We start from the raw sequence: 14,038 nt of genomic DNA on the forward strand, positions 1-14,038 counted from the left end.
TACTTCTTATACACAACTGAAACTAATAAATCCTCATGTGGTATACCTGATAAAACATATCCTTTATGGGACATAGTTCTGTTTGCTATGACTTTATGTCTTTTGAAATTGATAATTGCCTGAATCCAACTTCATAGCTTGGCTTTCATGCTTTATTTTATTCTACAATGTTACAAACTTTAGTCATTTACTTTATCAAATGCTTTAAATAGGTAAAAAAAAATAGGAAAAAAGTGTCCACTCTCATGCCTTTCAAAGAAGTTTTGAATATGTTTTTAAAGTGATAACTTTAGCATGGTACAAATATATGCTGGCTTTAAGTGATACTGTTAGTCATGCACTTCAATATATATTTCTTAATCGTTGCATGTGATATCAGATTTATAGGTCAAAATTGGTTTTTTTTTTCAGTACCTCAGATCCTCCTGAGTGTACTAATGATACATATCATTCTATGTAATTCCACTATGCCACTCTTGTCAAGGTTTCATCTTACTAGCAACATCATTGTTGTTTTAAGGAAATCAGTTCATATTCTGTCTAGTTCCAGTACTGAGATTTCTTTGCTTGGTCTGTAGCTATAATCAAGTTACTTTCCGTCACTTCCACAATTGTGATGGGATTCTTATCAAATACATCAAATGTATCATCACATATTTTCTTGGGATTTTCATACTTATAATTTTAAGGGCCCAAGTTCAGCTTCTTCCTTTGCTTTTATCCTACAAGTTAATACTAACTCTGGATCTCTTTCCATATTTTCATATTTTTCTTTGTCTTTTAATTCTCTCTCAGCTTGTTGCTTTCATCCTATTTGTGAATAGTACCTCTGCATTTCTTTCCATGCTACTGATTATCATTTTATGTAATTTCAATAATTAACTGTCAGCCTTTCATTTTTAAGCCCTTCAGTTCCCTCTTGGCTTGTTGCTAATCATTTTTACTCTTTTCCATTTTCATCAATTAGTTTTCTGATCTTTTGATATCCTTCTCTTTCCCTAAAATTTTCCTTTAACTGGTATTAAGTTTTGAACTACTTTTGCTCTCTCATTAAACATTACTGTGATAGTATCTAAACCTCTACCTCTCAAAATATTAATCCAATCATAAGTTGTTAATTCTAAAATCTTCCATATTATCTTACTTAGAGTGAGCGAGTGAGAGAGTGTGAGCAGGGAACTATAAATATTCTAATGCATTTCAGATTCATGTTTGCATAGATGGTATAAATTCATGTCAAATATTTTCTTTTCACAATTTTTCTTTCTTTTATAACTTTCTTTTATTTTGGCATATTAACTTTATCAATTAAGAGATTTTTGTACTGAAATCAATTTCATTACAGTATTACCAAATAAAGCAAAAGTTTGAAGACACCATTTTTGAAAGTCAATACATACCAAGTGTGTGAGGGGAAGTGAAGCCAAGATCCACCACATCCAGTTCTGGAAAGCTTCCTCAATCTGCTCTTGAGGAACTCCAAATTTAGCAAGAGTTGAAAAGGCTCCTCTCTAAAATGAAACATATTTAATGAATTAATACAAGTAGTATTTGTAGAACAGGGCAGTACTGCTGTACTATAAACAGAAAGCTACCATATCTTACAATTACCAAAAAAATTTACACTAGCTAATAAGAGATAAATATGTGCATACAACAGTTTTAGAATACTTACAATATGTTTTCTCCCTAGGATCAATGCTGCTCTACAGTTTGCTTCATTTGCAATTTTGGTTTGTGAAAGAAATCTGTTCTGAGATCCACTAACAAGGGCAGTCATGCAGTTGTATGCATCCACTTCTGTTGGAAGAAAATGTGCATTCAAATATATTAAAATTAGTTAATTAGCGTCCAATACATCATCTGCTATACAAAATGTCAGCTCCTGCAATCTACCAAAAAAATATTTGAAAAGATTTTCAGCATTTGTAAACTATGTTAAAAATATTCAAATATAACGTATCTCCAAATCACAAACCAATGTAAACTTTACCATCCATATAATGAAGTAGCACAGAAGTCAAGGGATATATAGATGGAGCATATGTGATTGCAGGGTGGCTAAATGCAATAACAGAGATGACCCGTTCACACGCAGCCACTCCCCTAGGTGACAGGGAATGTGATATCTTGTGGTTTATATCAATGAAGGTGGGCAACTGAACTGTGCACTCCGAAAGTTCTGTTAAAGAATAACAAAATATTAGGTTTCCTCTGAAACATTTTCAAACTAGCTATTAGATAATACATGAATTTAGCATTCAATTATGTTTTAGTTTCAAATATACTTCACAGTATACCAATTCTCATTTTACCTATTTTACTGAATATCAGTCTAGGAACTGAACTCAAGACCCATTATACACAGGGTGGACACAGGTACAAAACTTAATATGAAATAAGATAATAAACATTAACATGCAAACATGTCCATGTACAACTGACTGGATTTTGCATTTATGTAATAAAGAAATTGGAAGTAATATCTATGGTACTCATCTCAGAAAAAGTGATCTCACAATATTCAAACCTGAGGCTCACAACTCAATCAAAACAGAAAGCACTCCCCTGCTACAGGTCCTGCCAAATTGTCAAACTCTCACATGAAACACCTTGGCCCCATTGCAATATAAGTGCTTATAGAAACTGCAAACCACTCTTGGTTACACAACAAAAATCCCAAAAGTCTGGAAATTGGTCAACATAGTATCCATCTTCAAATCTTCCAAACCAACCATTTCTCCATCCTCCTATTGCCCTATAACACCCTTATCATCAAAAAAATAAATCCATGAAGTCAAACAAAACCTTCCATTTTCAGCCATACAGCATGGCTTCAATCCTAATCACTCAACTAATAAATTGCACACAAACCTTACGCAATACATCCTGGATGGCTTCAACCAGCCACAAATCCCCTTCCACATCCCTCGACAATTCCTCACAAAGTATGCTAGATGCCACCACAAAAATTATAGAAAATGGTTAGCCAACTTCATAGCTTGTGGCAAAGCCAGGGCCATTCATAAAGGCTTCACCTCAAAATTTTGTAAGCTTAAAAATAATTATCCCAAGGAATAGTTCTTTCTCCAACACTCATCAATATCTGTCACCTGCAGACCACAGTATGAACCTCTTAACCCCTGACACACATGAATGCACCCTGCAACCTTCCAAAACCCTAAATATTCAACTCCCATAAAACTCCAACCATATGATACATGACAATCACTTCCTACAGCACAAACACCAATACCACAGCCATAACCACACTAAATGCCCTTGTAAACAATTAATAGCATCAGTTTTGGACAAGAAATGAAATCCCTTCATATCCTTTACAAACAATTCATCCATTCCAGTCAAAATTATTCATCTGCCTGGTCATCAACCCTTTTAAATGCAAACAGAACAAAACAGCAAACCACACAAAGCAGATAAATCTGAACAATCACTGGGTATATATCAACAACAAGCATTCAACACCTGCATAATAAAAACAGTAGCCAACACAATCTCACCTCATTATGTTCAGCACCCAGTTCTTTGCAACAGCAGCAGACCATTTCCATGTCAAACTCAAAATTGACAAATCATACATGTATGGTAATGATTCGAGAAGCAACAAACATCTGCCCTTCCCACTAAATCTTAAACTAAGAAACTATACTTCCAAGGCAGGCAAAAATTAGGCTTTCTCATCTACATTCTGGACACCACCCCCAAGGAATGCACAAATTATGCTTTCTCATTTACATTCTGCATCACATGAACCTTCATGGCTAAGATGCAATCTCCAAACTAAAAGCAATAAATGTTTAATCCTCAACTGTCTTACACTCCCTGTATAAAGACATGCACCTACATCACTTCTTACACTCCCTGTACAAAGACATGCTCCCACATCACTTCTTACACTCCCTGTACAAAGACATGCATCTACATCACTTCTTACACTCCCTGTACAAAGACATGCACCTACATCACTGCAATTCTTGAGCAGATCATAATGCAATAACAGCCATATTTCCAATAATTTCTGAAACATACTCCCCTCTCTTGCAAACTTCATCCCGTCATAAGCAGCCTTTCTGACATGTCCAGCAAACAGCATTCCTCATACTAACCTCTTCTCTATATTTAACTATCCCTGTCTAAAAAGAAATCTTATCCTCTTGTACATCCACAATCACTCTCTTCCAAAGATTATCATGTGCATTCTTTTAATTCATTTGTCCCATTATCTTAACTTTTCTATTTTTTTCTGGAAGACTTGGACTCTCCTTCCAGGTTCTCTTTTTCTCCTAAGCCAAATTGCTGAATTCTTTATTTCAAAATTATTTTCATTCTTTATCTGTCCTTCCCCTACACTGCAGCATCATCAATCAATGCACTTTCCAAATGCCTCCAAACCACCTGATATCTACACTGTACTGTTTCACTGAAATTTCCTAACCTCATTTAACTTCTCTTGTGAGTTATGAACTACACTTAAATGTATTTCACCTTTTCTACCACTAGTAATAACTCTCTGTACTCTTGGGCTTATCAAAAATTTCATATCTACCTCTCTCTACTTTTAATGTGTATACTGTTCCCTCTTGTAATGTTTCAAAGTACTTTTTTCACATACACAAATTCTCTTGTTTCACCAGTAATCTGCTACCCATCTTTCACTTTCTACCTCATCTCACTACCTTTCTCAACTTTTTCAATAATCATAAATGATATTACATAAATTTTCACTCTACTAACAGTACATATCCCACATCTGTATTCCTAATTTCCTCTCTTAACTGCCTTTAACAACTTAGTTTTCTGATCAAGAAAATATTGCTCAAGCCCCTTTTTGTTCTACTTCTTTTCCTATAATACATATATCAATGGATATCTCTGTGTTGGTGTTGCTGAAATATGTCTGCTCCAGGTTACACCTCTAGAGAAAAGTTACCACTGGCAAAGCTGTATCTATGGAAGTACAGACTTGTCAAAGAACCTCTCACTTCAAAGGAGTCTACATTGCTACTGGCAGCAGTGCAGCCTTGGGCTGCAGGAACCTTTGGAAAAGTACTGTTTAACACCAGGACTCTTTCACAGGAATGGTTCCTGTGTAGTTAGAAATAAAAATAAATATTTGTGTGTTTAACGTACTCCTTCAACATTATCCTTTTCTCTTGAGACACTCTCTTACCTACCTATTTATTCATATAACTAACTACAACCGACTTCCTTGTATCATCTCTACTTTTATGAAAAGCATAACCAAAACCTCATTTCCCTACTGTTACACAACAGACTATTAGCACCAACTGTTATTAGATAGCTTTGGAAAGAGGGGCAAGTATGAAGTCTGTTGGGGATGAGAGAGCTTGGGAAGTGAGTCAGTTGTTGTTCGCTGATGATACAGCGCTGGTGGCTGATTCATGTGAGAAACTGCAGAAGCTGGTGACTGAGTTTGGTAAAGTGTGTGGAAGAAGAAAGTTAAGAGTAAATGTGAATAAGAGCAAGGTTATTAGGTACAGTAGGGTTGAGGGTCAATTCAACTGGGAGGTGAGTTTGAATGGAGAAAAACTGGAGGAAGTGAAGTGTTTTAGATATCTGGGAGTGGATCTGGCAGCGGATGGAACCATGGAAGCGGAAGTGGATCATAGGGTGGGGGAGGGGGCGAAAATTCTGGGAGCCTTGAAGAATGTGTGGAAGTCGAGAACATTATCTCGGAAAGCAAAAATGGGTATGTTTGAAGGAATTGTGGTTCCAACAATGTTGTATGGTTGCGAGGCGTGGGCTATGGATAGAGTTGTGCGCAGGAGGATGGATGTGCTGGAAATGAGATGTTTGAGGACAATGTGTGGTGTGAGGTGGTTTGATCGAGTGAGTAACGTAAGGGTAAGAGAGATGTGTGGAAATAAAAAGAGCGTGGTTGAGAGAGCAGAAGAAGGTGTTTTGAAGTGGTTTGGGCACATGGAGAGAATGAGTGAGGAAAGATTGACCAAGAGGATATATGTGTCGGAGGTGGAGGGAACGAGCAGAAGAGGGAGACCAAATTGGAGGTGGAAAGATGGAGTGAAAAAGATTTTGTGTGATCGGGGCCTGAACATGCAGGAGGGTGAAAGGAGGGCAAGGAATAGAGTGAATTGGAGCGATGTGGTATACTGGGGTTGACGTGCTGTCAGTGGATTGAATCAAGGCATGTGAAGCGTCTGGGGTAAACCATGGAAAGCTGTGTAGGTATGTATATTTGCGTGTGTGGACGTGTGTATATACATGTGTATGGGGGGGGGGTTGGGCCATTTCTTTCGTCTGTTTCATTGTGCTACCTCGCACACGCGGGAGACAGCGACAAAGTATAATAATAAATAATAACTAATAATATCGCATTCAACAGTTTGAAATCAAACAACAACCCTTTTCAATCAACAAGAGTAACTGGAATCTGCAAATCATATAATCATTAAAATATGTACAATTTCCAACAGCTCAATTTTGTGATTCTAAAATAATCATCAAAATTCTAATAAAATACTTACCAGTGGTTCCATATATCTGTTTTACGGTATCCCAATAGTAAAAGTCACCAAAATCCTTTTCAGAAGAGTGGTAACGGCATATTTCACGCCAGAGGTCTTCACGTGCTGGACTACCTAGACTCCAATCTGTGTCCCGAACTAAGTGTTTAGCCTGAAAAATCAAGAAATATTAAGTCATAAGCCATTAAACTTGCTACTTTCAGGTAATAATATATATGCATTTACAAATCCAAGGACTTTCTAATACCAGTAACAATGTGCTATGTAATGTTACCTCTTTCATTTTCCCCGCTTGTATGTGTCCTTGAACATCTTCCCAAGATGCCACTGTTCCCTCATCAGCAGAGTGAGCAAGATTATGAAGGGGGATTCTTGACATGTCCACATGGCCAGAAAAGGGTGAAGGGTTGGTGGGAGTTTTGTCATCTGAGAGAGCCTCAGCATGATGGCCACTACCAACAGTCATTTTGATGAAATTGCCAAGTAGTTTTACCTGAAAGTTAAGGTACTAAGAATATTGTCTTTGAGTGCAATAAAACAGGAATATTCTTTAAACATGCCTGGTCCCAGTGTTAGGAGCACATATCCTAGACATGATATAATAAAACCATAACTAAACCTGATATTCACTGGTAAAAACTAGCCTAAGTTATCATTAATAGTCTGGGCTCCAGGAAAACTTTACAATGAAATACAGATGACTCTAACTGGATGACTACAAGAAAGGACCCAGGAATAAAGCCCTACGGTAATCCACATACTATCATACAACCATTAAAAGACCTTACATGGGATATTGCAGGTAACTGAAACAATGTTTCTTGGAAGAAGAGAGCTGGACTTTAGGATAAAGTCATAAGTGTATAAATACAGACACAAATGCCAATATCTCCCCTTTCCTAGCTTGCACTACGTACTCTGTCATCAATGAATGGGGCTGCACTCTCTCCGTTTTGAAAGAACTCACTGATCTTAAACCAGTCTGCCACAAACTAATGATGTGTATATCAAGGACATCATCTTTCAATAACTCTACCAAAGTTTCAACTCTAATACATTTAGCAGAATACGTCAAAACATTCAAATGTAAACTGTTATTAAATACAAAGTTCCTTCATTGCCTACCTGCTTTTTCACTTCAGAAATTCGCCTATGTTTTGTTGAGCCGTCAACTGGCCACTGTATGAGGGATTTTGGGTAAGCTGAAATGGGAACTGCCACTGACTTCTTGCTAAAACTCTGTTGAAAATTTAAAAAATGAGGAAAAACCTTACAAGCCTGTTTACTTTATGAAGCTTAAAAGTGATGCAAAAGTTTCAGTATGGTATATACATGTGGTGAGCATTTAAATATCATGCAACAAAAACTAAGAATATCTGTCTTTTTGAAAAATAAACTTCAAAGGTGCAAGAACTTAAGTCACTGAAAGGGTCATATTGTACATTAAGGTATTAAGGAGCTACCAATATGGAACCAATAATTCAGAATGATAAAAACAAACCTACACAATAAAAAAAGAAACATTCTAATTATCTATACCCAGCCGAACACCATCTGTTGTCAATCCAAACTCTCATTCTACTCCGCACACTCACCCTCACTTGCACTCTTTTACACTCACCTACACTGTAACCTTAGATCACTCTCTCACCATAAATCACCCTTCCTCATTTATTCATTACATGTCATCTTCACAAAGTTTATGAGGAAACCAGGTCCCAATATGTAATATCTGGCTCATTATTACACAGACCTTTCAATATCAGAGTAAGGAACAATCTTTAAAGAGATTTTGCTTTGATGCATATTGATGAGGAAATGTTCGAAAAATTACTTAGAGCATACATTAAACTCAAACTAGGGGACACATAGAGCTGTTGAAGGTGGACAAAGACGACTAAAAATAGCAGAACACAGCTAATGGGGTGGGTCTAAGAATTAACCATAATGGAAGGGGAAGAGATGGGAGATATTACTGGAATGTACTAGTTTTTGGATGGATCTGATATAATAAGCAACCTTCAGTTCTTCAAAATTAGCAATGACATGTCACAGGACACAGCAAGAAACTAAAAAAAACAAAAGATGTGAAGAAACACTTGTATAGAAAGAATTTTGGATACCTGGAACAAACTTCTGTAATGATGGAAACTGCAAATGAAGATGCAAATATGTCTAAAGAGATCATTTAATACAGATGAAAGGTTAAGGCTCTAGAGAGTAAAACTCCTAAACCAAACAGCACAAACAAATAATCACAAGGAAAGGATTATGGGGCAGCATGGTCCTCTTGACCCTGGCCTAGCAGCCAAAACATGGACATGGGATGAGTCACAGAGCTCAAGAGTCCAGACTGTGGAAAGCAGTTATTTAAAAGAAGCATGTGGTTATGACCAGAGGGAATGAAGAAAGTAATGAGGGGGTGTATGAGAGACTTGTAATGGCAGGGAATGCAAAGAGAATGAATTGTGAAATAGTATAGCAGGTGAAACATAATACTTTGGTGTTTGAGCATGGGGAAAGAATGCAAGATGGAGAGTTTACAAAGTGTACAATAGCATGATTAAATGGGTCAGTGTGAGAGGAAGACCACCTGTGAGAGGGTTGAGAGAGTGGAAGAGTACTAGAGGGAGAGAAATGGAGGAAGGATGCATGGAATGGTATATTCAAGGGAGACATGTAAGGACAGGGATAAGTGGAGACTCTTTCACCATGGCTACCTCCTTGATGGGAGAGAGTGGAAGAGTACTAGAGGGAGAGAAATGGAGGAAGGATGCATGGAATGGTATATTCAAGGGAGACATGTAAGGACAGGGATAAGTGGAGACTCTTTCACCATGGCCACCTCCTTGATGGGAGTTCCCAGAGCGAAAAGGTTTTAAAGATATGGTTAGACTGATAGACAACCACAAATGCACACAAATAAAAACAAAACAAGAGGTTACAACTGATAAATCTAAAAAGTGTATGAAAGTTCATGAGAAACAATTCTTCAGCAACAGAATTCTGGAAATGAACAAACAATGCATAGGGGAAATAAATGCAAGTGGTCATGAAAAATCCAATAAACTATGTCAGCAAAACACAAGGTTAAGAGATGGGGGGCATAAATAGTGCAAAGTTCCTCCCCATAACCAAGACTACATAAGGACAGGTTATCACATTCACACACACAAAAGCCACACAAACATATTCATATCCAATTCTAGTGTAAATATATGGACGAATTCCTTTTCATTTGTAATGTGAAATGAAAAGCAACCTCAGTTACAGAAATCATAACTTTATCAAAGTTTTAGAAGAATTCATCAATTTATTATCCCTTTACTGTGGCACAAACAATTACTTTTATCATTATCATACAAACCTAAGGCTTATTCTATGCTTGTTCTCCGCAGCTACCCATAACACTTCTTTGGAGCAAGAAATTCCCCGGAGAGGATAATGCATCCAATGATGATCGACCTCGCCGAAAGAGCTTCCACTAGGTGTAAGCACTTGCGGACGGAGTCCGGTAACATCCGCAGCAGAATTAATTTGCACTTATGAAATGGTGCAGCATTTACAGCATTTCAGTAATATGGATTACTCGACTGTTCATCAGAAATTTTATCATTCAACAAAAAAAGGGGGGGGGATATATAAAAGGCACAACATTTATTTTAGCATACCTTTAGCTGATTGAGATCAAGGATATCTGTTTGATTGTTGTTGCTGGCATCGTAGTCTGGATCTTCCCCTTGGACCAAATCACTATCAGGATAATCGGTGTAGTTTGGAGTGTCACAGGCGTCGGGGATGAGATGGTAATCGTGCTGCAACGGCTGTTGATCGCTCTTGTGCTGACTGCTGGGGGGCTGATCACTACTACGTGTATGTAGTTTCCTGGGTGAGCTTAACCGTGATCGATGAGAGCCTCTGGCGTCCTCATGACTGGTAATACCACGTGTGGCTGCAAAGGCCACAGGGTAAATATTGGCTAAAATGTCGTAAGTCAACATTTTGAATGAGATGAAAATACGCGCCGTGAAGGTAAGGTTGGGTTGATTAAACTGTCAAGGAAGCAAGAAGTTTCAACAATTGTTATTTGAGGAAATGTGGAGGTTGATGGGGGTGACTCATGATCAATACATGTTACTCCCTATGGACATAACAGGAGGATTGTATTTACGAAGGGCCCAGTTCTTGATTGATGAGGATACTGGCTGGCATGCAAAGATAACCTCTGCTATGTCACTAGAGTCTTTTCAAAGTACTTTCATTCTTTGTCATGCACATTGTACACACTTTCACATACAAATATCAAATCTGAAAACAATAAATTGCTCGTGATAAACAGTAGTTATTTTGCCGGCTATTCGTCACCAGTGGGTCCACTCGTAATTTTGCCGATTAGTTCATTTTCGTCACTGTTTCCACTACCCCATTTCTGGGTTACGCTGAGGTTGACTAAGGTCGGGAAGCCAGAGGGTCATCGGTCTGACTGTTTTAATTGACCCTACACTGACGACTTCAAGATGGCGACTGGCATGCACTGCACTCTCCCACTGAGACCCAGAACTTTGGTAGACTTAGTGCAATCAAAATTGACCTTTTCACATATTACTCTGATATCTTTATAAATTTAGATATCTGAAAAAATCTCTAATAGGTAAAGTTGACACATTTATTAGTAATACGAAAAAATGCAAAATACGATTTGACCCACTAGTGTCGAATGCCTTAATATTACTAATATTACAAAAGCCATGGCGATGATAATGTTACATATTAATCTTCAGATAATTAATATCAATCTATAAATATGATTTAATGTCTTCCAATACCATAAAATAACTGGCTATCAGCATGCATTGTGTTCCATGAATGCATATATTAGCCACGTCTGGTGTTCTCCCAGCACAGACCCAGCATACACAACGGCCATGATATTGTTAGTCCTTAATGCTAAACCACGGCCATCATAATTGCTATGGCGATAAAGTTCAAAAGAAAAACAATAATCCAAAAGTAAATCAAGCACATTGATGACATTAATTAACAATAAAACTAAATATTAAACTTGATGGCTTTGCAGAAATCATTTATTATCATATGAGTTGTAACAACATCTTTTATCCTCCCGTCATAACATACAAAACGGCCATATGTCATAGCCCCTTCCAGTCATAACAATGTAAACCAGCTAAACAGTCATACCAACTTAAGGCACTAGTGAATTGATCAAAATTACATCATATTAATAAGAACTGAAATAAACCTTTTTTAACAAACATATGTTTATAAGAACTGAAATAAACTTCTTTTTAACAAATATATCCGTTTATCTTGATAAACAAATATCTTCTTATGCCCACTGACAAGCATTCTGAGCCCCACAATCATATAGTGGTCATAGCTTTCAGTATGCAAATTTGTCACTGCAGCAGAGAGTATTTTGACCTAATGTCAGGGGGCTGCACTATTACTGTTTTCGAAAACTACAACACTCAATTTGGACAAGCGCAATATCACTGGCATATGTTTCATGGCTTCCTGTCACTTTTTGCATAACTTCCAACACACTTCGATGCCTCTTTATTGGCATATTTACGCAACAGAATTTAGCAGATACACAAATCAAGGCCAGCTGACAATTCCAAGTTCCATCACACAACCGATCATTTTTCAAGTAATCCAAAAGCCATAATTGTGAACAGCCAGCCGTGAAAAGAATCGCACGCCATGGTCTTAATCCTAACACTAAAGTTGCTCATTTCTGACTCCTCTTTTATCAACGTTGTCTTAACAGTTTAGATACCACCCATCTAATCTGTTAATGTTTACCACGGGTCAATGAGCTTCATTCTCCTCAGCCGGTAGATAACACCGCGATAGGACTCTTTATGTAACACTAATAATAGAAAAATCAAATGACACTTTATATATCAACAGACTTGCAATGATCTATGACAAAAGATATGATGGTAAAGTCTAACAGACATATGACAACGAAATAGGAAGGGTCGGGAAAGTAATTAAAATATAAAAAATAGCTTCTGCCACAACGCTGTTACTGAATCATGACTACTGAAATAAGCTTTTAATACGATCTACTATCATGATACGAGGATGCGAGCTGCCAAACACGAAATCAGAAGTTGGCGTTTGTGGCACGCAGACTTTCTTTAAAAATTGCATTCTAAAATCTGACCCTATATATCCGCCAAATCTCTCAAAAATACCATACAGAGTATTTAAAAAGTTCCTCAGCATCAACCTCATTAAGAATGGCTAGATATACCCTAAAATCACATTTCAAATCCTATAAACATATTCATAGTAGCCTTATAATTATATCAACTACAATGAAACTTCTACAATACACCTTGATACTATACATCCACTAAATCCTTAAGGCAATGCACTTTCTTGAAGTAATAAATACATTGTGATCGTTTCCACGTACAAAATCTTTTCATGCGTAAGCTTTAATAACAGTATTAATCTAAAACTAATTCTACTGGCCTCACTAATTATCAAATGCACATTACCAAGACACGAACAGATACCGTAGACGAGCCGACACAGCAACCACAATCATGGAACAATTTTGGTATGAAAGAAAGGAAAAGAAAGCTATGCCATCGTGGCTCACTGCAAGAAATATAATCTATTACACCTTTCATACGGATTAATTTCTAAAACTTACCACACATTTCGAAAGTCATGATTCCGGTTGGCTGATGAAGTAAAAATTTCAATAACGAATCGTGGTACTGTTGCAGCGACCAAACGGTAAAGCTGAAGGAATTATAGTCTTTTTTGTTGTCCAGAGAGTGTTCAACACTATGTTCGGCACTGTCTCTTAATTACCCTGCAGAAGCAGTTTCTGCAAGATGAAAGTATTCTCTCTTGAACCTGTTATCATTTTCTAAAACAGATAACGCCACTGACTCGGGATCAACTAGTACCTCCTAGGCTTTGTCCTACTTTATATATGAGAGTGGCCCTTAAGGTGCCAAATAGTGTATTCACGACCAGCTCTGCAACGCTACTCTTGCACTTCCAACAAATGGCGCATATTATTCATTAAGTTTACTTGCAACACAGTGATGGTTACCGACTAGCCTAAACTTACTATTTTTTACCTATCACAAATAAAAAAACAGCATCAGCAGTCTTCGACAGGATGTACAATGTGTGTGTGTGTGTGTGTGTGTGTGTGTGAGAGAGAGAGAGAGAGAGAGAGAGAGAGAGAGAGAGAGAGAGAGAGAGAGAGAGAGAGAGAGAGAGAGAGAAACGATCTCGCTAACCTTCCACTCCAGTGTTCATTTGATCCTCAGGATGAGTCAGTAACACTGCTCCTGACAATGTTGGTCTTTCCTTTCTTCCCTTCCGAAAGTAAACCTGACCAGAATAAGTATTTCATGTTTTTGCATCTTAAGTGCAGTAAATAATCAAGATGCTCTCCCGTTTAGTATCGTTTAACACAAACTATCACATGTAACATATAGAAGACTAGGGAGAAA

At 37.4% G+C, this 14,038-nt stretch overlaps 1 protein-coding gene across 4 annotated transcripts in view; it reads right to left on the reverse strand.

The window, feature by feature from the left end:
- The window catches only part of LOC139753373 (GTPase-activating protein skywalker-like), a 30,782-nt gene extending 17,215 nt beyond the window's left edge, over positions 1-13,567 (reverse strand). The window contains exons 1-8 of one of the 4 annotated variants that reach the window (XM_071669785.1): positions 13,219-13,567; positions 10,199-10,479; positions 7,653-7,766; positions 6,802-7,020; positions 6,528-6,678; positions 1,994-2,182; positions 1,676-1,800; positions 1,401-1,511 (exon numbers count right to left, since the gene is read on the reverse strand). In XM_071669785.1, coding sequence (XP_071525886.1) covers positions 1,401-1,511; positions 1,676-1,800; positions 1,994-2,182; positions 6,528-6,678; positions 6,802-7,020; positions 7,653-7,766; positions 10,199-10,479; positions 13,219-13,237 — 1,209 coding nt within the window. In that variant the 5' untranslated portion in view covers positions 13,238-13,567. Of the gene's footprint in view, positions 1-1,400; positions 1,512-1,675; positions 1,801-1,993; positions 2,183-6,527; positions 6,679-6,801; positions 7,021-7,652; positions 7,767-10,198; positions 12,262-13,218 lie in introns of those variants that run through there. The other 3 variants (XM_071669783.1, XM_071669782.1, XM_071669784.1) reach the window with 3 other exon arrangements.
- Positions 13,568-14,038: the final 471 nt, after the last annotated feature.

Source organism: Panulirus ornatus, chromosome 14, assembly GCF_036320965.1.
Source record: "Panulirus ornatus isolate Po-2019 chromosome 14, ASM3632096v1, whole genome shotgun sequence".
In the NCBI taxonomy this organism is placed as follows: Eukaryota; Metazoa; Arthropoda; class Malacostraca; order Decapoda; family Palinuridae; genus Panulirus; species Panulirus ornatus.